Here is a 26,036-nt window from a genome sequence, read left to right on the forward strand (position 1 = left end):
CTTATACATATATCCATCATTCACTACAAAAAACTGCTGTCTCAGCTGTAATGACATGTACTAAGCTGAAAGAGACATGTAGTAGGTACATAAACACACACACCAATACATTACTCACATATGTGATAAAAGTACATAAAGTATAGGATCCACAAGGTCAGTTTTAAAGTAGTTATATTTTCTCTCAGGATATTTTGGTCAGTTCTTGCTGATAATCAAAGTATATGTCAGAAAAGCATACTGCAATCTGGAATGATTTAGGCAAAATGAACAATATTTCCAGAGTTCCATTCTCAGTGTTTTAAAGTTAAATTTCTTAATTCAATGAAAGGTGGAATAAAATGGAAAAAAAAAAAGATAGATTTTACCATTTCAAAATAATGTCCTTGCATTTGGTCTTTAAGCTAATAAGACAAGTACTTTTCCAAATCTTTGAAGCTAGACAATAAACTTTATGCCTACAAAGCTGGAGTAAGAGGCTTTTATTAAAATAATACCGTTTGGATAAGATCCTTCATAATTCTAAAGTCTCCAGGAAGATATGCAGCAGTAACAGTAACACACATTATTTATGATTCTACAGCACTGTATAACCATAATTATCTGGATGGAATAGGCTTTTAGGGCTAGCAAGCTATGATCTATGACGGTAATACTATGCTGCACAGATCCAAAAGTTTCCCAAAAATTCTGATGGTCATCTTCAAAGAGACAGAGCTGGCTTGATGGTGAATACAGAAAAACACCAAGATCAACTCACAAACACCGGTACGAAAACAAAGCTCTCTCTAGCAACTACATCGTTGAAATTTTAAAATTCTGGGCATGTACAAGATAAAGCTCAATTAACTGCTGACTGTATTTCCTTCTTAATCATCTTAAAGGCCAGGGACTCTGTATTTCTTTTTAGAGCTTTCTTCAACAGAAATTTAGTGTTTCAATGGCCCCTCCTCTACAGCTAACATCAGTGCCCTTTCCTCCTCCTCCCTCACTCCTCCTGGGTAAAACAAATTAACATTTGTACTAAGGTACCTCCTATCAGCTCGCAGCTTCTTCCCAAACACGCCCACGTACAGTGAACCTGGACTGCGTCTACACAACACACAGCTACAGGAAAAGAGCTTTGATGGGGGCAGGTGGCGGGGGTGGGGGGGGGGTGGATAATTTAGCTCAGCACAGGTTTAAGGTTATTTTCCATACAGAGATAACAGCTCCTCACTCCTGGCTCGGGTTTCTCTCAAATCACCTCCAAAGCATGGTGTTTATGAGCCTACCTAATCCGATACTGCAATGGAATCCCGGATATTTGCAGACAGATATCCCCGCTCTGCTCTGCAAGTGTTTGATCAGACCCGTGGGGGAACCTCTTTTTTTAAATTTTTTTTTTCAGTTCGCCAGCTCCTAGCAGTACAGCACACCCGATCTCCGGCAGCGGCCCCTGGCCCCGCGTCCCGCCGCGCGGGGCCAGCGCAGGACCGGTCCCCTCCGGGTCCGAGTCGGCGGGCAACTCGGGCGGCGGGCCGCTCCGCAACAGGTCACCCTGACCGCGAGAGTGCGAGTCCGCAAGGCGGCCAGCTGGGCGGCCCGGCTTCGGGGTCGCAGCTGCGAGGGCCGGGGAGGGGGTGTGGCCCGGCTCGGCGGGTTCCGGCTCCCAGAGCCCCGGCTCCGCTCACCTGAAGGGAGGCTGAGGCGCCGCTGGTCGCCAAGGCAGCGCAGGCGGAGGCCGGGGGCTTCCGCCACCCCGGGGAGAAGAGAGGCGAGGCGGACTGACCCCCGGCCTCAGGATAGAGACCCGGAGCGGGGACCCCAAGGCCGCCTCCTGACGCCGAGAGCGAGCCGCCGAGGGAGGCGCGGCCCTGGGTTCCGAGCCCCCTCCTCCCTCAGCCCGAACCCCGCAACCCCCTCTCCTCGCCGAGGGCGAGCAGTCCCGGGGCCCGCGGCCGGGCGAACGACACACACCGCAGCGACCCGGCCGCCGCCATTCCCCGCGCTGCCGCCGCCACCGCTGCGGCTCCGCGCCGCTCGGGGGGCGCAGCGCACCCACCTTCCCTCCCCCGCACCGCCCAGCGAGGCTCCGCACCAGGCCCGCGGCGAGGGCACCGACCTGTGCAGCCCCGGCAGACGCCTCGGAGGTTGGAAAGACGGCGCGGGCCTCCCGTTCCGCCGTTTTGCTGCCGCCGCCGCCTAGGCTAGCGCTCAGCGACCCGAGCAGTCGGCGTCTCTCATTCAGCGCCGGCCGCCGCCGCGGCCGCTCGGGGGAGGGGAGTGAGCTGGATCCACCCCGTCCGCGCCGGGGGTGGGGGAAGAGAGCGGGCCGGGCGGGGGCGCGCGCCGAGCAGGCGGGGCGGAGCCGCGCTCGTGCACCAACCGAGCGCGCTCGCGCGGGCCCCGAGCGCCGCGGCCGGTCGGGGGGGTGGTCTTCCCGGCGCGCGCCCCCGCCAGCGGCTCCTCTGCCGGGCCGAGCCCAACTGTCCCCGGGGGCCCGTGGCCGCGGCGCGCGCCCACAGCCGCAGTCCCTCCGCCCCGCGCCCGCCCGAAGGAGGGGCCGCTATCGGCCAAACGAGGGGGCGGGGAAGGATTGGAGGGACGTGCAGGTGGGGCCTCCGCGGCAGCCGGGCCACTGGCTCCCTGCTCCCGGCCCTCCGCGGTGAAATCCGCTGCGGTAGCCTCCGCCTTCAGCGCCCGACACCTTACCTTTAAGGCCAGAGAACGAAGTCTGGAAACCCTCGGCTCCCGAATCCAATATCCTACCCGCGCCAGAGGTGTTTTTCGAAGTCACTGCGCACAAGTGAGGGGTTCCACGTGTGAAGAGCCACCCCACTGCCGTAGGATCATAAATTATAGAGATCAATACTCTCTCGCATTGAGATTCGGGAGGTGTTAGACGTAGGCCTTTGTGTGATGCCCTTGGCTTAATGAGCAGATGACAGGGACTTTGGCATCCCTTGGGCCTCAGATTGATGAGTTCCAGGTGAGCAGTATTTTCACGTTGAATGCAAGAACAAGATTCTGGAATATTAAATATTTCCTGTGAATCAAAAAGGAATGGATTTCGTTAAACAGTGGAAGGGTGTTGTTTCGGAGGGTGCACTATATGGAGTGGCCTATTTAGAATTAGCACCATTTGATGCAGTCTGACTATAAATGGAAGGTGAGCCACCTTTGTATATGCTATCATTAGACCATTTAGAAATGGATGGTTTATTGGATGATCTGCCTCTCTCTCTCCAGGCAATGTATGGTAGGATGTGAAAGGAATACTGTGAACCAACGTTGCCCAAAAAACAGGAAAGCGACAAAATTCTTCCCATTTACTTTCTTTCTTTTCTAATAACTCCTAAACAGAACAGATTAATCGTGTATATTGTAGGATGCTAATTATTTCCTCCATTGACTGCCCTTCACTCTAGTTAGGGAAGCTAGAATGCCCTTCAACCCTTATCTCATAAATAGAATTACTTCTTTAAAGCGCTCCCCTTCCCCACGCCTAAAGTTGTTAAAGAGCAAACAAAAAAAGGATAGGTAAAGTTCATGTTCTTTTCATTTTTATTTCATTTACTTTCAAAGAAAGTCCTAAAAAAAAAAAAATGATGAAATCACTAGGAGAATCAGAGAAACCAAACAAACTTTCAAGTGAGTATAGACCAAGAAAAAGTAGAGCAGACTAATGGTGAAAAGGGGAGAATGTGTGATGTATACAGGAAGTTTGTCCACAGATGTTAATTGCTTCAAGTTCCAAAGAAACAAGGGACAAACAGAACTAGCACTTGGAGGAAAAATCCTTCTAGTTGGGTAAATCTTTAATCTTCTTAAATTGTTAGTAAGAGAGTAAGGAAAAGGTTATGTGCCCACAGTAATAATTCAACAATACAGATCTATATATATAAATCCCATTATCACTGCTTTTAAAAAACAGGAAAACTGAGGAACAACAGGGAATTTTATTTTGTGTAATTGTCTTGCAATAACTTTAAATTTCGATTAGGGTTTCTCCTTGCTCAACATAGTGTGACTCATAAAAGAGAAAATTCTGATAGTAGCCTTTGCAATGGAACCAACAGCCAGAAGTTGAACCTCATACATCCAGTATCCACATGGGGGAGATAACTTCAAGTACCAGGTATGTGGGAAGCTTTCAGGAGATACTTTATATTTTCTCACCTTTGCAGGACCTTCCCTTGGCCTGAGACATATCATTGCCAGTGTCTGTTGCAGAAACTGTCCCACTTCTACCAGCAGTCAGGCCACACACTTTGTATCTTTTATTCCCAATGTACTCAGGTGAGGCATACCATCACTCTCTCTCTTGTTTCCTGGAGGGAATGATGAGTGATATCAACCCAGTGGGGATCCTCATTTCCTACCCCCTGGTGGTTTCAGTGTGGATATGACCCAGCTCCTGCAGAAAAGAGCTGAGCTAGAATCTGCTGTAATTTCCCAAAGTTTTCCGTTTTCCATGGACAGTATTGACTCTGCATGAGTTAGCTAGAAACAGATTTCTCCAGCCTCGGAATCACCCAACCTCGGAACTGCCTGCACCACACTATCTGACTTGTGCAATGAAAAAGGCTTATTGTAAAAGCCTTTACTCTGTACTGTTCACCTGGTGGGGTTGATTGAGAAAAAGAAATGGGCTTTCAGGAAACAGGGCTCAGCTCATTTCTTCCCTTCACACCTACAAAGATTTTGATTGCTTTCCACAGTTAGGAATAAAACTAGGAGGGTTTCATAAAAACAAATGAGCCTGTCTTCCTACATCTACCAATAATTTTTTAAAATTTACTGTAAGAGCAGTGAAGTTTTCATCTGGACTCGAGAAAAAGTCCTGTGACTCATGAAGCTAGGCCATGGAGATACTAAATTCTAACATACTGAATTTCTGAGTTTGGCATAATTACTCAAAATCTGTTTCTCATGTTGATAACCTGTAAAATAGTAATTTTATTAATTTTTAGAGTTGTGTTAAGTTCAAATTTCCAAATTTGGTTAAGATTAAGAATTTGTGTATAAAAATACAGAAAAAAGTTCACTCTCAATGTCTGGGTTTTTTTTTTTTCCATAGCTTGGAAATTATTTTAGGAAGTCAGTGTCCTTTCCTATTCATTGATATGCAAATGAAGCAGTCACTTTTTACATCCAAAGAGGAAGAACAGCAAATTTTCTTTATCAGAGCATCTTTAATCACGGTTAAGTTCTGAGTTGCTTTATGTTTTCCATTTGCTTTTGCCAAAAGACAAGAAATATACAAAGTCTTAGTATAACAAAAAGTACTAATGTATAAAATAGAAATGCCATTATATAAAATAGAAATCAATAAGAATTCAATATGCTTAAAAGTAGTTTCAGAACAACCACCATTATGTAACAGTTTTATTACTGTCCATCAATCTTATTTCCAAGGGGTAAGCCAAGGAACTCATTTAGATGTAGAACAAGCAGTTTCAAAGAGGAGACCACCACTGTAAAAAAGAATCAACAAATAACTCTTGTCATTACAGCTGTCAAAACAAAATTGAACTGGTGGCATAAGAAAGCTTATTATTTCAGTAACACTTAATTCTTTCACAACCAATAGAATTTCAGTAATAACATGTATCTCTGTCATTTTCCTAAGCTTTAATCTTTTTCTTTTCAAATATATTTATTGGCTGGACATTTTGAAAAGATCTGTTATGTTTGCAGTGTTCTGACTGCAAGCATAGGCAAAGTAGCATATTCAAAATTCAGATGCACAGGGGTTTGAAGGAATAGTCAGGCATTCTCCACAAAACTTGACACCAAGTTACTGGAAGAGCTGCCACAATTCCCAAATCAAGAGAGACATGCCACAGATAATAAGATACAAAGAACAGAGATAATCACCCATCCATTCAAATATGAGCAACAAATTTCAAAAGGCATCAGTTCAGTTCAGTCGCTCAGTCATGTCCAACTATTTGCAACCCCACTGACTGCAGCACGCCCTGCTTCCCTGTCCATCACCAGCTCCCGGAGCTTGCTCAAACTCATGTCCATTGAGTCGGTGATGCCATCCAACCATCTCATCCTCTGCCATCCCCTTCTCCTCCTTCCCTCAATCTTTCCCAGTATCAGGGTCTTTTCCAATGAGTCAGTTCTTCACATCAGGTGGCCAGAGTATTGGAGCTTCAGCTTCAGCATCAGTCCTTCCAATGAATATTCAGGATTGATTTCCTTTAGGATTGACTGGTTTGATCGCCTTGCTGTCCAGTAAGGACTTATTTTATGACTGAGCTGTCTCTCACAAGGGCAACTCTGCAGGGTATGGATCAGCAGGGAGGTATTTACTTCATGAAGATTAATGTTTCCCTGGAACAACTCTTGGGGAGACAAACTAGTATGTAAATAAATGTTTGTATGAACTAATACAAATTAACTTTAAGGACAATTTCAGTAATGCCTTATTTATATGACAGGATAAGGAAAGAGGGCAGCAAGGGATTGAACATAATTAGATATTCTAGGTAACTGAGGTTTTCACCTTCAAGTACTAGTAACAGTTTCATTTAACCCACTTGTATTGATGTTTTTTTCTGAAATACCACTTGCTTCTCTTCCTGAAACTAATAAAATATGGTGTCACTTAACTTATTCCTAATGACCCAGTGGTGTCTTATATCATTACAAAAGCTATAGTACCAGGATGTCCCCAGAAGCTTAGAAGTACTTAGTACCCTTCACTCTACAATAAATAATCATGGCCTACTATGTTCTTGCACTCCTATGAGTCTAATTGAGCTGGACAGTCCTCATGATCAATCTTCCTCCTGTCCCTTCTTGCTGCACTGCTGCTACAGCATTGCCTGTGTGCACATTCACACCTCCATTTGAGTAGTCTTATCATGCTAGCCAAATAACCAATATTTTTTAAAAAGTGGGAGTAAAGAAACTCAGATAATGCTAAAACAACTCTGATACACGGCGTAAAAGCCATCTGCCTACTTTCATATTTTCCTCTCTATTTTGGAAATTGAGTTTACCAGATAAGTAAATTATTATTGCACTCTACTTCCTTTATAAAAATGTTCTACATACTTAATGGAAGGTGAGAATCTTTGTCAATAATGTTCATCACAGTCGTTTCCTCATATTCATATACCCTCCATTCAAATTAAGGCTAGAGGACTTCCCTGGTGGTCCAGTAGTTGAGAATCTGCCTGCCAATGAGGGGCACATGGTGTGGGATCCCTGGTCTGGCAAGATCCCACATGCTGCGGAGCAACTAAGCCCCGTATCCCACAGTGATTGAGCTTGCGCTCAAAACAGTCCGTGAGCCATGGCTACTGCAGCCCGAGAGCGCCTGGAGCCGTGCTCCGGAACAAGACCCCGTGCTACACCACAATGAGAAGCCTGTGTATCCACAACTAAAGAGGAGCAGCTCCCCCACCCCGTAACTAGAAAAAAGCCTGCGCACAGCAACAAAGAACCAGCACAGCCAAAAATTAAAAAAAAAAGTTAGAATTAAAAAACAACAGGAATTCATAAATCCATACTAGCAATAAACATTAAATCAACGGAGAAGAAGGAGGTACTCTTGCTTATACTTGAACAGGTAAATGTGGAGGGAGTACTGGAGTTGGACAATCATTTTGCAACCACAGTTGCAAAGTTTGGGTAAGACAAGAATCATCAATAGACACTAACTGTAGGAGAGAAATTTTGATGAGGAACAGGATATTTGGGTCATCTTAGAGTTCGTCCTAGAGATATCCTGTTAGTTGCAAGGAATGAAACACAGTAATTATACACTGGAGAAACTGAACAAAACCTTTACCAGGTAATCAAAATTACCGTCACAAATGAGGGACAGATGGACATTCTTTGCCTCAAGATGCAGTTCCCAGAGGACGCAGCATCTAATGAGGAAATGAGGAAATATAATGAGGAATCTAGTGAGGAAATATCAGATAAATCCCAAATGAGGAATGTAATGTTGTCTTTTTTTTTTTTTAAGGGGTTGGGAGTTGTATTCTTCAAAGTTGTCAATGCCATGAAAGGCAAAAGTTGTGAAAATATTCCAGCTAAAGAGCCATGACAGCTAAAGGCAATATGAGATGCTAGGTTGGATCCTTAAATGGAAGGGGGAAATTTTATAAAGCAAATTATTAGATTAATTGGAAAACAGATGTTACAATATTTCATTAAAATCACTGAAATTCATAACTATATTGTGATAATGTCCCTAAATACTGCAATATTTAGGAGTAATGAGCTAAGATCTATGTATGATTGGAGGGAAGGAATATATTTATTTATATATATATATAAAGAGAGAGAGGGAGAGAGAAGAGAAAACAAAAGTAATAAAAAGGTGAAATGTTAACAATAAGTGACTCTGGATAAATGTTGCTTGGCTATTCCTTGTAACTTCTATAAATCTGAAATTATTTCCAAATAAAAAGCTTTTTTTAAATAAAAGGATTTTTTTTAAAAATTAAGAAAAAAAAAAAAGCAGCAGAGGCAGAAGTAAGCAATCCATAGACCATAACATGCTAATTATTTTAAATGGCCACCTTACTGACTAATCCCACATGCTTTCTAAAATTGACTACTCCCATGAAATTGTCTCATCTCTTGGGTTAAAATTATAGAAACAATGAATTTTATAATTAAAGAGTCATCTTATCCAACCTTTTTATTTCATAAATGAGGAAACTACAGCTCAGAGATTCAAGACTTATCCTAAACTCTTGAACCGGTTAACACGTCAAGATCACCATCTTGATTCTACTTAAGTCTCTACAACTGCTGAGCTTTCCATCTGAGCTTACTGCTCAGTTTCTATCACTTTCTCTTTTCCTCCTTCCTAACGCTGTTTCCTATGGTCCTTGTATTCCCTTCTTTTTATGATTAAACAGGGAATTATTATGGCCTTACTGTTTCATCTATCACTGTTCCACTGGTGAAAGTCTCCCAGACCTCTGTCGACACATCTGATTGCCTCCACGGACATCTAGATGAGGACACTCATCATCAGTTCAATCTCTACAAAACTGAAATAACCACAGGAGAAAAAATAAAAATAATACTTATGAAAATATATCTACCCTTCCTGATAATCAGAGAAAGAGATATTAAAGCAAGGTATGTTTTGCCTAATACATTGCCTCATTAATGAGATTTATAATGTTCAGGTTTAGCCAGAATGTAGGCAAGAGACTGTCTCATAAACTGATGGCAGGAGTTTAAATGAGCATATCTCTCTGGTGGACAGTTTACCAAACTTAAGGGAAATCTTAATGTATATACTTTTTGATCCAGCAATTTCACACGTAGATATTAATACTTGTAAAAAAAATACTGCGATATTCAAAGAAATACATAGGACTGCTCTTTAAGTATTGTTTGTAACAGCAAGAATTGAAATACTTAATATCTATCAATAAAAGGGTATGTAAATACAATTATACTATTTCTTTGCCTACATGAAAACATAGCTGTATATAGACCAATATGAGAAAGAGCCCAAACAAGTTGAAGAGAATCGTGTACATGAGTCTCCCAATTCCTTTTAAGTTGGTGCGGACATAGAAATCAGCAGAGAAAACTGTCACAATGGTTATTTCAGGGGAATGAGAATTAGCGGTGGAGAAGGAACTTCATTTTTCTGCTTAATATATTTCCATTGTTTGCTTTCGTCTTTGTGCATTTTTTTTTAACCAGAAGCATGATAGCTTTTGTAAAAGCAACTATAGCAATCAAGGGTTTCCCTGGTAGCTGAGCTGATAAAGGATCCACCTGCAATGCAAGAGACCCTGGTTCAATTCCTGGGCCGGGATCCCTGGAGAAGGGATAGGTTACCCAGCCCAGTATTCTTGGGCTTCCTTGGTGGCTCAGACTGTAAAGAATCTGCCTGCAATGCGGGAGACCTAGGTTTGATCCCTGGGTTGGGAAGATCCGCTGGAGCAAGGCATGGCAACCCACTCCAGTATTTTTGCCTGGAGAATCTTCACAAAGAGTCAGACACTACTGAGTGACTAAGCAAAGCATAGCACAACAATCAAAGAGCTTTCTTTTTAATCTGAAAACTTTTCTTTATTCAATTACTGTTCCTATCACTTCTTCTCTTTTCCAGGCTTTAGAATGAATGTTTACTTTTTCCTTATCCACTTATTCTTGATCCTTATAATTTATTTGCAGACTGTTTTGCAACTATAAGCTCAAACAAGGTATGTGGAAAGGTATTCCTAACTAGTCTCTTAGATTTAACTACTCTTTACACCCTTTTTTAATTCTTTTGCTCACTTTTCCTACATCACTGTTTTCATTATGTCACAAGTCTTCTCCATCCTTACTCACTTGCCAGTTGAAAAATTCCCAGTTCCTTATGGTTCAACAAGGAGGCATCCAGGGACTTCCATAACCTCAGTCCACTCTCCACCTATCACCACTCCACACACTTGTTGTTCAGTCACTAAGTCGTGTCTGACTCTTTGAGACCACATTGGACTGCAGCACGCAAGGCCTCCCTGTCCTTCACTATGTCCTGGAGTTTGCTTAGATTCCTGTCCATGGAGTTGGTGATGCTATCTAACCATCTCATTCTCTGCTGCCCCCTTCTCCTTTTGCCTTCAATCTTTCCCAGCATCAGGGTCTTTTCTAATGAGTCAGTTCTTAGCATCAGGTGGCCAAAGTTTGGAACTTCAGCTTCAGCATCAAGCCTTCCCATGAATATTCAGGGTTGATTTCTTTTACAGTTGACTGGTTTGACCTCCTTGCAGTCAAAGAGATTCTCAAGAATCTTCTCCAGTACCACAATTCGAAAGTATCAATTCACTGGCACTCAGCCTTCTTTATGGTCCATCTACCACATTTGTACATGACTACTGGAAAAACCATAGCTTTGGCTAGATGGACCTTTGTCATCAAAGTGATGTCTCTGCTTTTTAATATTCTGTGTAGGTTTGTCATTGCTTTCCTTCCAAGGAGCAAATATCTTTTAATTTCATGGCTGCAGTCACTATCTGCAGTGACTTTGGAGCTCAAGAAAATAAAATCTTTCACTTCTTCCACTTTTCCCCCTTCTATTTTCTATGAAATGATGAGACTGGATACCATGATCTTAGTTTTTTGAATGTTGAGTTTTAAGCCAGCTTTTTCACTCTTCTTTCACCTGCATCAAGAGGCTCATTAGTTCCTCTTCAATTTCTGCCATAAGAGTGGTGTCATCTGCATATCTAAGGTTGTTGATATTTCAGCTGGCAATTTTGATTCCAGCTTGTAGATTCATCCAGCCTGGCATTTTGCATGATATACTCTGCAAAGAAGTTAAATAAGCAGGGTGACAATATACAACCTTAATGTATTCTTTTCCCAATTTGGAACCAGTCAGTTGTTCCATGTCTGGTTCTAACTGTTGCTTCTTGACACTCATACAGATTTCTCAGGAAGCAGGTAAGGTGGTCTGGTATTCTATCTCCGGAAGAATTTTCCACAGTTGTAATCCACACACTCGAAGGCTTTCACATAGTCAATGAAGCAGAAGTAGATGTTTTTTCTGGTATTCCCTTACTTTCTCTATGATCCAACGGATGTTGGCAGTTTGATCTCTGGTACCTCTGCCTTTTCTAAATCCAGCTTGAACATCTGGAAGTTCTTGGTTCAGTCAGTTCAGTTCAGTCGCTTAGTTGTATCCGACTCTTTGCAACCCCATGAACTGCAGCACGCCAGGCCTCCCTGTCCATCACCAACTCCCGGAGTTTACTCAAACTCATGTCCATTGAGTCAGTGATACCATCCAACCATCTCATCCTCTGTCGTCCCCTTCTCCTTCTGCCTTCAATCTTTCCCAGCATCAGAGTCTTTTCAAATGAGTCAGTTCTTCGCATCAGGTGGCCAAAGTATTGGAGTTTCAGCTTCAACATCAGTCCTTCCAATGAACACCCAGGACTGATCTCCTTTAGGATGGACTGGTTGGATCTCCTTGCAGTCCAAGGGACTCTCAAGAGTCTTCTCCAACACCACAGTTTAAAAGCATCAATTCTGTGGCGCTCAGCTTTCTTTATAGTCCAACTCTCACATCCATACATGACCACTGGAAAAACCATAGCCTTGACTAGACGGACCTTTGTTGACAAAGTAATGTCTCTGCTTTTTAATATGCTGTCTAGGTTGGTCATAACTTTCCTTCCAAGGAGTAAGCGTCCTTTAATTTCATGGCTGCAATCACCATCTGCAGTGATTTTGGAGCCCAGAAAAATAAAGTCTGACACTGTTTCCACTGTGTCCCCATCTATTTGCCATGAAGTGATGGGACCAGATGCCATGATCTTAGTTTTCTGAATGTTGAGCTTTAAGCCAACTTTTTCACTCTCCTCTTTCACTTTCATCAAGAGGCTTTTTAGTTCTTCTTCACTGTCTGCCCAATATGCTACTGGGTGAGCAGTGGAGAAATAACTCCAGAAAGAATGAAGGGATGCAGCCAAAGCATAAACAACAGCCAGTTGTGGATGGGACTGGTGATAGAAGCAAGGTTCGATGCCGTAAAGAGGAATATTGCATAGGGACCTGGAATGTTAGGTCCATGAATCAAGGCAAATTGGAAGTGGTCAAACAGGAGATGGAAAGAGTGAACATTGACATTCTAGGAATCAGCGAACTAAGATGGACTGGAATGGGTGAATTTAACTCAGATGACCATTATATCTACTACTGTGGGCAGGAATCCCTTAGAAGAAATGGAGTAGCCATCATGGTCAACAGAAGAGTCCGAAATGCAGTACTTGGATGCAGTCTCAAAAATGACAGAATGATCTCTGTTCGTTTCCAAGGCAAACAGTTCAATATGATGGTAATCCAAGTCTATGCCCCAACCAGTAACGCTGAAGAGGCTGAAGTTGAACAGTTCTATGAAGACCTACAAGACCTTCTAGAACTGACACCCAAAAAAGATGTCCCTTTCATCATAGGGGACTGGAATGCAAAAGTAGGAAGTCAGGAAACACCTGGAGTAACAGGCAAATTTGCCCTTGGAGTACAGAATGAAGCAGGGCAAAGGCTAATAGAGTTCTGCCAAGAGAATGCACTGGTCATAGGAAACACCCTCTTCCAACAACAGAAGAGAAGACTCTACACATGGGCATCACCAGATGGTCAACACCGAAATCAGATTAATTATATCGAGAGGTATGCTTATAAAATTTAACAGTGAAACTGAAGTCTGTCATTTAGTGTTTTTGCTTACTCTGGTTCTTGAAAGTTTTTGCTAGCTCACAGTCAGGAACTGACTGTGGCTCAGATCATGAACTCCTTATTGCCAAATTCAGACTTAAATTGAAGAAAGTAGGGAAAACCACCAGACCGTTCAGGTGTGACCTAAATCAAATCCCTAATGACTATACATTGGAAGTGACAAATTCAAGGGATTATATCTGATAGAGTGCCTGAAGAACTACGGATGAAGGTTCATGACATTGTACAGGAGGCAGGGATCAAGACCATCCCCAAGAAAAAGAAATGCAAAAAGGCAAAATGGTTGTCTGAAGAGGCCTTTACAAAAAGCTCCAAAATCACTGCAGACGGGGACTGCAGCCATGAAACTAAAAGACGTTCCTTGGAAAAAAGCTATGATCAAGCTAGACAGCATATTAAAAAGCAGAAACATTACTTTGCCAACAAAGGTCCGTCTAGTCAAGGCTATGGTTTTTCCAGTAGTCATGTATGGATGTGAGAGTTGGACTATAAAGAAAGCTGAGCGCTGAAGAATTGATGCTTTTGAACTGTGGTGCTGGAGAAGACCCTTGAGAGTCCCTTGGACTGCAAGGAGATCCAACCAGTCCATCCTAAAGGAAATCAGTCCTGAATATTCATTGGAAGGACTGATGTTGAAGCTGAAACTCCAGTACTTTGGCTACCTGATTCGAAGAACTGACTCACTAGAAAAGACCCTGATGTTGGGAAAGACTGAAGGCAGGAGGAGAAGGGGACACAGAGGATGAGATGGTTGGATGGCATCACTGACTTGATGGGCATGAGTTTGAGTAAACTCCAGGAGGTGATGATGGACAGGGAGGCCTGGCGTGCTGCAGTCCGTGGGGTTGCAAAGATTTGGACATGACTGCATGACTGAACTGAACTGAACTGAGTGTAGTAATAAAGTTGGTTATCACATTAGAGATGGGAAAAGCTTACTGCATAACCAAAGAGCCCCTTTCCCTGGAGAGATGCAATTCTATCTGTGGTTTCACATTCCGAAAAGAAATATTCTAACTCCTTCTGAAAATTAGTAACATAAGCATTTAATTGTACCTCTGTTAGACTAACCAATACATTTTATATAATTCTTACTGTATTTAATAGAGACTTCACTTAGCCAAAGAGACTTTCTTCACTATGACTTAGCATACACAGTTGAAACTCATTATTGAATACTGGCAATTATATTTGTCTTTAAAAGCCACTGTGTCTATAACATAGTGGTTATTATTTAAAGCATTTAGCTTGAGAAAGTATAAATGGTGGTAAAACTAGTTATAGATTGACTTTCAAACTGTGACTACAGTTGGAAATCTTGATTTCATTAAAAACAGTGTTAGTCACTTTTCAAAAATTTTTCAATTTACTAATATGTACTATAATATAAACAATACCAGCACACATGCTAAAACTAAAATAAAATCACTTTAAGACTAATGGGCTTTGGGGCTAAGTTATACCTAAACATAAATATTGATACTTGTCAAGATGTACTTATATTTCGGTACTTTTCTTCCTTATCAACATTATTAATTTTGAAATATAACCACAAGAAAGGCAAGGCTTTTGATAAATTAAAAATTTATTGACTACCTTCTAAACTTGGTGAACTGAATATTCATGTTTATATCTGCTACCTCCTAAAATTCACCTAAAATTACAATAAAGTATAAAAAGAATGGAAGAAGAAAGGATAATGAATAAAAAATTTTGGAAGATGAAAAAATAAAGGATAAATAGACTTAAGTAAGTGGAGTAAAATGCAATTAGCTGCCTTTGTAAAAGGCAAAAAGAAGCCACCTGATTTGCACAGCAGAACTCTGCAAAGTTAAGGAATTGGAGAGATGGGGTACTGAAAAAACTGTACCCATGTCATTCCTCATGTCATTATTCTAAAGATTAAATAATAAAACAAAAGTAAAAAAAAATAACCTTGAAAAGTGTTTCTGTTGGGTTTTATAAGTAATATTCTTTGTTATGTGTTATAATGTTAATTTCTAGGCACTTTTCTAAATCACCAATGTTATTCAAATGTTTGGTGCTAGCTTGAAGTTGTAAGACTGGTACAATCACAGTGTCTGCATTTTCTTTTCCTTGTTTCCAAATTACTGCCCAGAAATATCAGGTCAATACTGTGTTTACCTTGTTCTAGACGCCTTCCAATTCTCTGCTTCATCAACCTCTGGGCTAGCCTTGCCTGCCCATGTCCACGGCAGGCTCCTGAACACTGATCAGGGCCCAACTTGCCTAGAAAGGGAATTCACACAAACTTACTTGGGCAGCATTTAATCAACATATCTATTCTTTCTAGATAGAGGGATTAATGTGATAAACCCATTTTAGGCTCTACACTCACAGTATAAAAACTTTCTGTCCTGTCACATCATTGGGAGGTGACTGAAAAATCAGTCATCTTTCAACCTCCATCACCCTTCTGGAAGGCCAAAACTCCACACCCTATCCTTCTTACAAACATCAGCTTTTTCCTAACTTTCATTTCCTTTCATATTTATTTCAGTTTGATGTTACCTGTACACTTCTCTTTCCATTAGGCAGGGTACTGTGTGATTTTCTCAGGCTTCATATAAACCACTAGGGACAGCCAAAGTGGTGCTTAGCTACAAATGAGCTAGGTTTCATATGAACTATAAATCCTATTCAATTAACCAAATAGAATTTGTTATATAATCAGCAAACAGAAGTCAAACCTAAAATTAGTATTCGAGATCTAGGACAAGAGATAAAGACAAAAAGTCAGGAAAAAGATGAAATTTCTAGGTAAAAAAGTATTAATAATTCAACTACTCTGTGTGCGTGTTAGTCGCTCAGTCATGTCTGACTGTTTGAGACCCCAACGACTGTAGCCCGCCAGGCTTCTCTGTCCATGGAATTCTCCAGACAAGAATACTGGAGTGGGTTTGCCATTCCCTTCTCCAGGGCATCTTTCCCACCCAGGGATCAAACCCTGCATTGCAGGCAGATTCTTTACCATCTGAGCTACCAGGGAAGCCCTAGTGGTATTTGTTTTCTATAGGAAGCCTTCCAACATAACCCATCCTCTAGCCAGATTTATAAGAAATGAAGATTCCCCACTGAATGTCATCAGGAAGAAACTAAGAGTGTAGCCAATGGAAAATGATCTTTCAACTTGAAAACTGTAACATGGTAAAAATCCTTCTTCAGATGTAATAGTAGGAAAAAATGTAAAAAAGAGGAATCTAAAAGGTAATTGTCTAGATACAAAACTGTTGTATCTAGTTAAGACAGAAATATTCTTAGAGTGGAAAGTATCAGTCTATCTGACTCACAATCTCTTGTCTAGTATTTATTCCCAAAATTAATCTCCCTTTCAAGCATGGTGAGATTGAGGGGAAGCACAGCTGGTGAGAGAAGACTTAGGACCATATGGATGCTCTTGCTAGGTAATTTAATAAATTCTCATCCTGATGCTCTTGCCCATTTAGTGAGGTCTCCTCAGCCTCTGGATCCTGATTAAATTTCTCATCCTGCAGAGGATTCCTAGGGAGGACTGCTCCCCATTCCTTCTATAACCCAGGAGGCCCCTCCTAAAAGAACAAGATCTCTCTCATTTTCATTACTACACTTGGCATCTGGGCTCCTGTGTGCACAAGAGTAACACTTTAAAAAATATATATATATAATAGAACTTCTAGAAACTATTGTGTTAACAACCGGGGATGCCTTTAATGCACTTTCTACCTTGAATTTTGTTAATATTTAACTTCTTATAATAGACCTTAAGCTCCTTGAGGATAAGAGTTCCTTCAGATTTGTAGTCCTTTGTTACCATTATCCCAGCGTCTTTCACAGAGAAGATTATCATTAAATACATAACAGATAAAGATGAACAATAATGATAATGGACAAGTCACTTTTCCAGAATCCTGGAGTAAAAATTTTTCTAGTGGTGAGCCATCAGCTTCTTCAAAATCTAAGTCATAGCTCACTTTCTCTTTTATTTCCTTAATTATTATTATTAATATTTACTGGAAATTTTTTCAGTGATATAACAGCATATACCTTGACAACAGATGTTTTAATGTTGTACCAGTTCTTGAGACATATTATTAGCAGGTGCTTTTTCATCCCAGCTTGTCACTAAGTTCCTTGAAAGTGGGGACCATGCCTTCAATCTCATCACACCATGCATAACTGCTCTGCACACAGTATTGACTAACATTGACCATATGCTTTTCATAGACCAGGTGTTTTCTAAGCATTTCATGTGTATTTAATCATTTAACCCTCATGGCAGCCCTATGGGGTAGGTACTAAACATAAGTAGCTAGTTCAAGGTCACATGGCTAGGAAGTGGCAGCACCAGGATCTGATTCAAGGCAGTCTTGCTCCAGGTGCATGGTCCTAACCAATCTACTTTACTGCCTCCTAGACAGAAAACATTATAGTGGCTTCCTAAATGACTGATTTAATCTAAAATATTTCTTAAAGGCATGATTTTTGATCAACAATGTTTTGTGATATAGTCAGAAGAGATTTTTCTCCTCCCTTTGTTGTACTGTTCATATTACTAAAACATCTCCCTTACTACTATAATTCAGTTTTGTTGTTCTTGGAATTCTTATAGCACAATCAAGTTATCCACAGTACCACAACTTCTTTATAGTTTGGTCATTTCTACTACTAGCGTATCTCTCAAAATGCCAAACCCAAAGTCCCTAGCTGCTGCTGCCTCACATAGGGCAGCAACATCAAACCCATCTGCTCCTTACCAGCTAGGGGACCTCAGACAAGACACTGAAATTCTCTCAGCTTCAGCTCTTTATCAGAAAAACAGGGATAATAAAATCTCCATGTAAGGTTCAGAAATGATGTAGCTTAGGGGACTAGCATAGCATCTGGTGCCTAGTAAAGCTCTATTAGTGATTGTCATTATTCTCTTAGCAATTCATCTAACTCTTGCTGCATGAGTAAACCAACATAGAGGTAACCATAAAGATTTGCACTCTATTGGCTTTTTTTTTTTTCATTGTGCTGGTATTAAAATTGATCAGATTCTATGTCTTACTGATGCTTATGCCCCATTAAGCAGTGAAAGGAGAGAGTTTCTTGGGGTTTTTTTTGGCTGCCCCAGGTCTTAGTTGTGGCACACAGGATCATCTGTCTTCGTTGCAGCATGCAGGATCTTTTATTTGAACTGAGTAAACTCCTAGTTGCAGCACGTGGGATCTTGTTCCCCGACCAGGGATTGAACCCTGCATTGGGAGTCTTAGCTGCTGGACCACCAAGGAAGTCCAAGGATAGTGCTCTTTGATCATTGCTCTAGCTTCCTGCCACACAAAATTTGTGGTGAGTTGGCTGGTCATTTCACCTCTCTTGGTTAATTCCACAGCAGTCAGGTAGAGAGAATAATGGCATCATTGATCTTGGGACATTTCTTGCAAGTAAAGAATTCATAAAAATATTCCTATCACTGTCCTAAGGCAGGGGCTTCCCCGGTGACTCAGCAGTAAAGAATCTGCCTATAATGCAGGAGACAGAAGGTGGGTTCGATCTCTTGGTTGAGAAGGTCCCTTGGTGGAGGGCATGGCAACCCACTCCAGTATTCTTGCCTGGAGAATCCCATGGATGGAGCAGCCTGGCAGGCTACAGTCTACAGGGTTGCAAAGAGTCGGACAGGACTGAAGCGGCTTAACATACATGCACACACGCACTCCTTAGGCAAAGTTTTTACTGTTGGGCCTCATAGGTGCTAAACATTCCTGGAAGTTCATGGCAGATTGTACTTCAAGTTGATCTTCATCAGTGAGGAATGATTATGATCCAGATTGTTGCAGTACCAAAAGGATAAACTAAGCAAGTGATTGATACTTACTATGTCTAGTCTAAAATTGGGCAGTGTATTGTTGGTGGGAATGCAAACTAGTACAGCCACTATGGAGAACAGTGTGGAGATTCCTTAAAAAACTGGAAATAGAACTGCCATATGACCCAGCAATCCCACTGCTGGGCATACACACCGAGGAAACCAGAATTGAAAGAGATACAGGTACCCCAATGCTCATCGCAGCACTATTTAAATAGCCAGGACATGGAAACAACCTAGATGTCCATCAGCAGACGAATGGATAAGAAAGCTATGGTGCATATACACAATGGAATATTACTCAGCTATTAAAGAGAATGTATTTGAATCAGTTCTAATGAGTGGATGAAACTGGAGCCTATTATACAGAGCAAAGTAAGTCAGAAAGAAAAACACCAATACGGTATATTAACGCATATATATGGAATTCAGAAAGATGGTAACAATGACCCTATATGTGAGACAGCAAAAGAGACACAGATGTAAAGAATAGACTTTTGGACTCTGTGGGAGAGGGTGGGATGATTTGAGAGAATAGCATTGAAACATGTGTATTATCATATGTGAAATAGATCACCAATCCAGGTTCGATGCATGAAACAGGGTGCTCAGGGCTGGTGCACTGGTATGACCCTGAGGGATGGGATGGGGACGGAGGCGGGAGGAGGGTTCAGGATGGGGGACACATGTACACCCATGGCTGATTCATGTGAATGTATGGCAAAACCCACCACAATATTGTAAAGTAATTAGCCTCCTATTAAATAAATTTAAAAATAAATATATAAAATAAAATTGGGCAGTGTAGCATAATTGAATCTTGAGTTTGGAAGACTTGGGGATCTCCTAATTTTCCTCCCCTCTTCTACCTCCTCCAGCCTAGTATTTGGATACCTCTGTGAAAATTGGCAGGTGGTCATCCAATCTCTGCTGGGCATTCGAAGACCTGGGGATTGGGCTCTGGAACTAGCTGTGTCACTAGTCCAGACAACTCAACTATTGCAAGCTCCAGTTTCTTCTCGTGAGACATTGGCTCTCTATCTGACCTGCCCAGTTGTAAGCTCCCTTCTTTAACCCCCTCCCAGCAAACAGGCAGCCCCAACTTACAATGGATCCTGCTCCAGAAGATTGCTGAAGCCTGGTATTCGGGACTCAGAAAAGATTTCCTGTTGAAAGAGTATAAATGATGGTTGGGATCTCAGGTTTGTCCACACCACTCTATTTCATTTATAATGCAGTTAAATTATGATATTTGTCTAAGAGTGAAAGAGAGGAAAAAGAAATTTCTTCCCCCCTTTTCTGGTTGCAAGTCAACACTAGACAAAGCTTTGAAATGTGTGCAATTTATTGGCATGGCCAAGAAGTTCATTCGAGTTTTCCCTTAACATCTTACACCAAAATTCAAATGAACTTTTTGGCCAACCCAATATTTAGGCACCCTCTCACTTCCTTTCCTTTTTCTCTCTTCCATCTTCTAGTGTCCCTTACTCTGGGTCCATAGACTCCACCTGTCATCCCATTCAGGTTCTCATCACTGTGCAAAGCCCTGAGTTTTTTTAATCCTCTTCATTCTGACCCATCTCACTCCATCCCCTGTCTCCAACTCCTCTAGTCCCCGAGCCCCCACCTGAGTCATCTCAACAAACTTCCAGTCCCTCAGTGAAGCAATCCTCAGACAGATTAGAGAGAAAGAAATCCGATTTAAATGATGTATGAACACCTAAGCACAATAAGAGTTGACGCTTAAGTAGTGCTGTACCTGGCACTATTCTAAGCATGCACCAACGATTTAGATCCTCAACAATCCCAGGAGGGAGGTGCTACACTATCTACATTGCACAAATAAGGAAACAGGCACAGAAAATTTAGGTGGCTTGCTCAGAGTCACTGTGCTACAGTCAGTGATGGAGTTGGGTTCTGAATCCAGGCAACCTAACACAAATGAATCTCCACATTTCAGGCAGCATAACATACATGTGAAAAAATTCTAAGAGTGTTAGAGAGAATTTTCTACCATAGCTGGCCACTGAACCAGGGTGGTGAAAGCAAATGCTTTGCAGGGCCCAAATAGATAATGAAAATGCATGAAATAGTGGCTTCACAGACACAACCTGTAGAAACCTTCCACTCATCCACAGACAAAAACACTGGCTCCTGTTTTTCTTGGTTCTCCCATCCCACCTTTCTCTTCGTAGAATTGTACAGATGACGAAACAAAGAATGGTTGACATTTCTAGTAACACACTTCAAAGAAAGATGATAGTGTCTTGCAATGATAAATGGCAATCAGTGCTGGTTCCAGGTGTGTGAGGCCATCCCTAAGGCAACTGGAGAGCCCGTGTGCCCTCTGGGAGGGTAGCCCTTCTCAGCCCTAGGCGATGCTTAGTTTTGCAGGCATGTAAGGTGACTCCAGAGACTATGCTCTCAACCATGTGTTATACTAGCTGGGTTCAACTAACACGTAGACCACATTTTTAATGTACTTCGTTGTAATATATTCACTTTCATGGTGAATGGTTGCCTCTATGAATAAATTAGAAAAATGTCTGTACTTACCAGGACTCCTCCAGTTGTAAGTGCTATAAATTCAACTCAAGTTATCTTTAAAACACACCCACATATGTGGGGGTATGAGGACATGATGTCAGACAAGAGTTAAATCTAGGGGCCAAGCTGTATAATCAAGCCCCATCCTTCCATCTCCCAGAGCTTCTTGAACTGGTTTGTTGAATTCATCTACTTCTGCTGATGAGAAGGTAGCACTCCAGATGCACATCCTTTCAGCCCACAGGTCTAGAAATGACAGCAGGTTTCCCCTCCAGCTCTGGCTGAAAAGTCCCAGGGAAGGACTATGACTGGTTCCTCTTGGGTTGTGTGTCTACTCCTGAACCAATCACTTTACCTGGGAAGTTGGACCATTTTGATTAGCCAGGGCTAATTTATTTTATTTCATATAATTTCAATAATTTCAAAAAATTGGCCTACTTCTTGTCAGATTCCAGTGGGTTATTAGTGTTCATAACATATTTATGACTGTTAACAGACTGATCCTAAACCTAGGTGTTATGTGACCTCTGTCATTTCTTATTTTTTTGTTTGTTTTCAAACTTTTTATTATGTATTGGGGTATAGATGATTAACAATGTTGTGATAGTTTCAGGTGAACAGAAAAGGAACTCAGCCTTACATATACCTGTATCCAGGGCTAATTTATTTACTTGTCAGCATGATAGGAAGAGTGAGTGGCAGATGACAGCTCCTCCCACCTCAAGCTCTAATAAAGTACAAAGGGACAGTTCTCCAAATAATGAGTGGCTCTGAGCAGTCGAAAACTATAGCTGTTAACTATAATGTTCAAGTTATCTCTAGCATGAAAATTAGGGAAATTAAAGAGAAAAAATAGCTTACGTTGGATAAATTAAAAAACCAGAACTAGCTTTCAATGCTTTGTTTGTATAATATATGCCTTCTTGATTGTGGTAAATGTCTAAATAGGGAACTCCCTGGTGGTCCAGTGGTCAGGATTCTGTGCTTTCATTGCTAAGGGCCTTGGTCCAATCTCTGGTCAAGGAACTAAGATTCCATAGGCCTTGTGGCATGGCCAATAAAAATAGAAGAAAAAAGTCTAAATAAAAAGTGAAAAATTCAATCATAGAAATGTTTCTAAATTTTCAATTCCTTTGGTGTTTTATGAGAAATATAGATAACTGTCAGATTCCTTTATTTTTTAATCTGGATATTTTAATGCTACATTAACCTGGTGTAGTGTCATTTAGAATCTAGAATATGCAATTTAAAAAATCATGATTACACAATAAAAACAAACACATTAGATTTTATAGGAGATTTAGTGTCTTGCCATAACATGCTTACTCTCAACAAGTTAGAGCTAAACCAGAGAACTGATATAAGATAAAATGGAGAACTTGTTTTGCCATTACATTTCTATAAGAGTTGAACTAAGAACTAAAATTGAGATAGCTTTACTTAAAAATTAGAGAATCGTTTATCTTTGTGTATCTTTGCTATCCTTTCCCATTATATTTAATATGTAATTCGTACAATGGAATACAAAGATGTCTAGGGACTTTCCTCTTTAAAGTCAATGTCTTGTCTGTTTCTTTTTCAGCATATTCAATTTGTGTGTTAAATCGTCAAAATCCCAGTTGTAATATGGTGTGTGAAAGTAAAATAAGCATTTAATTTTGTATTGTTAAGGCAGATGTATTTCCTTACTTGCTAAATGGAACACGTTATTGAAATCATACCATAAGGCAGGTCCCTGTGCTAAACATTACACATACAACTCATTTTATCCCTATAACTGTCCTGTGAGCAAAAGATCATTTTACAACTGAGGAAACAGGGGCATTCATTTAATTCTCAAAACAATCATCCGAGATAGATAACATTTTAACCTGATATTATTGTTGAGGAAGCTGAGGCCTGGAGAAGTTTTGAAAATTACTCAAGTTCACAGAGCTATTTAGGGGATTTGAATCCAGGCAGTTTAGCTTTGTACTTGTGCCCTTAATCCCTGTTCAATACCTCCTCTAACTACTTAATGGTTAGTACATAATCAAGCATAAAATCTGTACTGAGGACAATTAACACTTAACCATAAAGTATGTATTAGACCTTGTTCTAAGATGAAAGTGAAAGTGAAGTCGCTCAGTCGTGTCCGACTCTTTGCAACCCCATGGACTGTAACCTATCTGTCCATGGGTTTTTCCAAGCAAGAATACTGGAGTGGGTTGCCATTTCCTTCTCCAGGAGATCTTCCTGACCCAGGAATTGAACCCAGGTCTCCTGCATTGTAGGTAGACACTTTACCATCTGAGCCACCATACCCTTGGTCAAATTCTTCTCTGTAGGTCTAAAGTTACACATGTCTCATATTTCTCTCTTTTCAGAGAAAAAGGTAGAAATAACTAAAATAACTCTAATTTACTATTCTCAAGTAAAATTTCAAAAAGACAAATTTCATAGTATTGCAGTAATTGAAGATATTATATGTTATGAAAAGTCTCACTTCAAACTTGTACCAGTTACCTGTTTACTGTTCCAAGCAAAGAAGAGAGAAAGATCTGCCCATTAGGTCATTTGAACCTACTTCCAAATAAAGTATAGTAGAATTATGACTGGTTTCTCTTCTGCCCATCTTTCTTGGCCCAAGCAAAAGGTCTGGACTTCCTCTCCCCTTGAAGCAGATATCTATTTGTGGGCAAAACCTGTCTGCCTGAATCCTTTTCCAAAAGTAAATGTGGGACATCCAGATCTGTTTGCATTTGTGTATGTGAGAGAGAGAGAGAGATCCTCTAAAGCCACTGTGACATTGAGAATTTGTTTATTGAGAATTTGTTTAGACCTCTTGTGTGACTGATTAAACTACCTAGAATGACAATGGGTTTCAGGGAACCCTCCTTAATGATTAATGAAAGCGTTCCTGCCTTTTTGTGTCCTACACATATTTCTGTCAAGGGTGAAGCTTCAAGTTAGGAAGTGTTGATGTCATATTAGGATGGCTTAAATTCAGAGCAACTGAAGCAGCATAAGTAAGTAATTCTTATTCTTTTAAATGAAACTATGATATTTTAAAGTATAAAAATTTTAAGACACATTTAATAAAATAATAAAACTGATGTGTAAAAATTGAATGTGATTTATTTTTAAATTAGCATGCTTTATTCATTAAGCACATAAACAGTATATAATCATATCCAAATATATATCAAATTGATACATTCAAGCATTCCATAAACCATATTCCAATTTTAGTCAATCCTCACCTTATTTTACTTTATAAAATATTTATTATATTCTCTAATTAGTAAGAAATGAACTTATATGAACTTATGATGAAAATTATTAAATATATGCAAGGGAACACATATTTTCCAAAATTTTTATATACTGTGCATAGCTACCAGGTTTGAAGAATAAACTCAACTTCTTAGTACCACTTTCAAAATCTTTCACAATCAGATCCCCAACTATGTCTCCAATTTCAATCTTGGTTATATCTTGGTATGAGTTTTTAAGACTCCTAAGCAGGATAAATAATTTTTAAAAATCATACTTAGACATATAATGTGACTAAAATACAGAAAAGTAAAATAGAAGATCTTAAAAGAAGATGAGTAATAATATATTATCTTCAAAGGAATGGAAGTTAATTTTAACAGTAGAAGTGGAAGTCAGAAAGTGGTAAAATAATATCTTCAATGGACTGAGAGAGAGAAAAGAAAAACAATCTAAAATTGTATAACTAGCAAAAACTTTCTTTCAAGAATTGAGAGTCAGCTAATTTATTGAAGGAAATTCTAAAGAATATACTTCAAGAAGAAGTAGCATAATCCCCAGAGGAAAGTCTGAGATGCAAGAAGAGATTAACAGCAAAAAAGGGGTTAAATTTGTGAGTAAACATAAATCTAAACTACATAAAACAATAACAATACTTTGTTAGGTTAAAAATCAATATAGACAGGCTCTAGGTTCATCACCTCACTAGAACTGGTGTACAGCAGAAACCAACACAACATTGTAAAGTAACTTTCCTATAATTAAAAAACAATTTTTAAATTTAGACTAAAAACACTTCTACAATAGCATATAAGTCCAGGAGTGATTAGAAATACAATATTCAAAGATTCTTGTGTTACTGAAAGTGTCAATAAGTGTTATACTTTGACAAGTTAAGCTATCCAGAAAGTCATGCTCTTCCGCTGAAAAGGCCAGCCAGAGAGAGAAGCCCTGGAAAGACAAGGACGGGCGAAAAGCCCCAGGTTTCCAGCCATCTCAGCTGTAGTGAGGCCATCTTAGATCGCATCCAGATTGCAGCCGTACCTGCTGATACGACCTAGATCAGAAAGAGAAGCCGTCCCAATGGAGCCCCGTGTGCACGTTAAGTCGCTTCAGTCGTGTCTGACTCTGTGCCACCCTATGGACCGCAGCCCTCCAGGTTCTTCTGTCCATGGGA

General features: G+C 40.6%; 3 protein-coding genes across 20 annotated transcripts in view; 1 reads left to right on the top strand and 2 right to left on the bottom strand.

Annotated features, from left to right (window-relative positions):
• The window catches only part of RALGPS2 (Ral GEF with PH domain and SH3 binding motif 2), a 163,675-nt gene extending 161,429 nt beyond the window's left edge, over positions 1-2,246 (bottom strand). For 9 of the 16 annotated variants that reach the window (XR_014052422.1, XR_014052423.1, XM_081485981.1 and 6 more), the window contains exon 1: positions 2,105-2,246. The gene's annotated coding sequence lies outside the window, so the exon portion shown is untranslated. Of the gene's footprint in view, positions 1-2,100 lie in introns of all 16 variants that reach the window. The other 7 variants (XR_014052424.1, XR_014052425.1, XM_081485982.1 and 4 more) reach the window with 1 other exon arrangement.
• LOC145505158 (uncharacterized) lies at positions 644-5,036 on the top strand. Its single transcript, XM_081486955.1, has 2 exons — positions 644-649; positions 1,406-5,036. The coding sequence occupies exons 1-2, from the start codon at positions 644-646 to the stop codon at positions 2,186-2,188; spliced, it is 789 nt and encodes a 262-aa protein (XP_081343081.1). The 3' UTR covers positions 2,189-5,036.
• The window catches only part of LOC145504693 (uncharacterized), a 171,812-nt gene continuing 148,470 nt past the window's right edge, over positions 2,695-26,036 (bottom strand). The window contains exons 5-7 of one of the 3 annotated variants that reach the window (XM_081485987.1): positions 20,165-20,223; positions 15,355-15,459; positions 2,695-3,028 (exon numbers count right to left, since the gene is read on the bottom strand). In XM_081485987.1, the coding sequence (XP_081342113.1) occupies positions 3,018-3,028; positions 15,355-15,459; positions 20,165-20,223 (175 nt within the window). In that variant the 3' untranslated portion in view covers positions 2,695-3,017. Of the gene's footprint in view, positions 3,029-5,157; positions 6,339-15,354; positions 15,460-20,164; positions 20,224-26,036 lie in introns of those variants that run through there. The other 2 variants (XR_014052426.1, XM_081485986.1) reach the window with 2 other exon arrangements.

The sequence above is a fragment of the Giraffa tippelskirchi genome, chromosome 5 (assembly GCF_054371585.1).
Source record: "Giraffa tippelskirchi isolate mGirTip1 chromosome 5, T2T-mGirTip1v1.2.pri, whole genome shotgun sequence".
NCBI classification, from domain to species: Eukaryota; Metazoa; Chordata; class Mammalia; order Artiodactyla; family Giraffidae; genus Giraffa; species Giraffa tippelskirchi.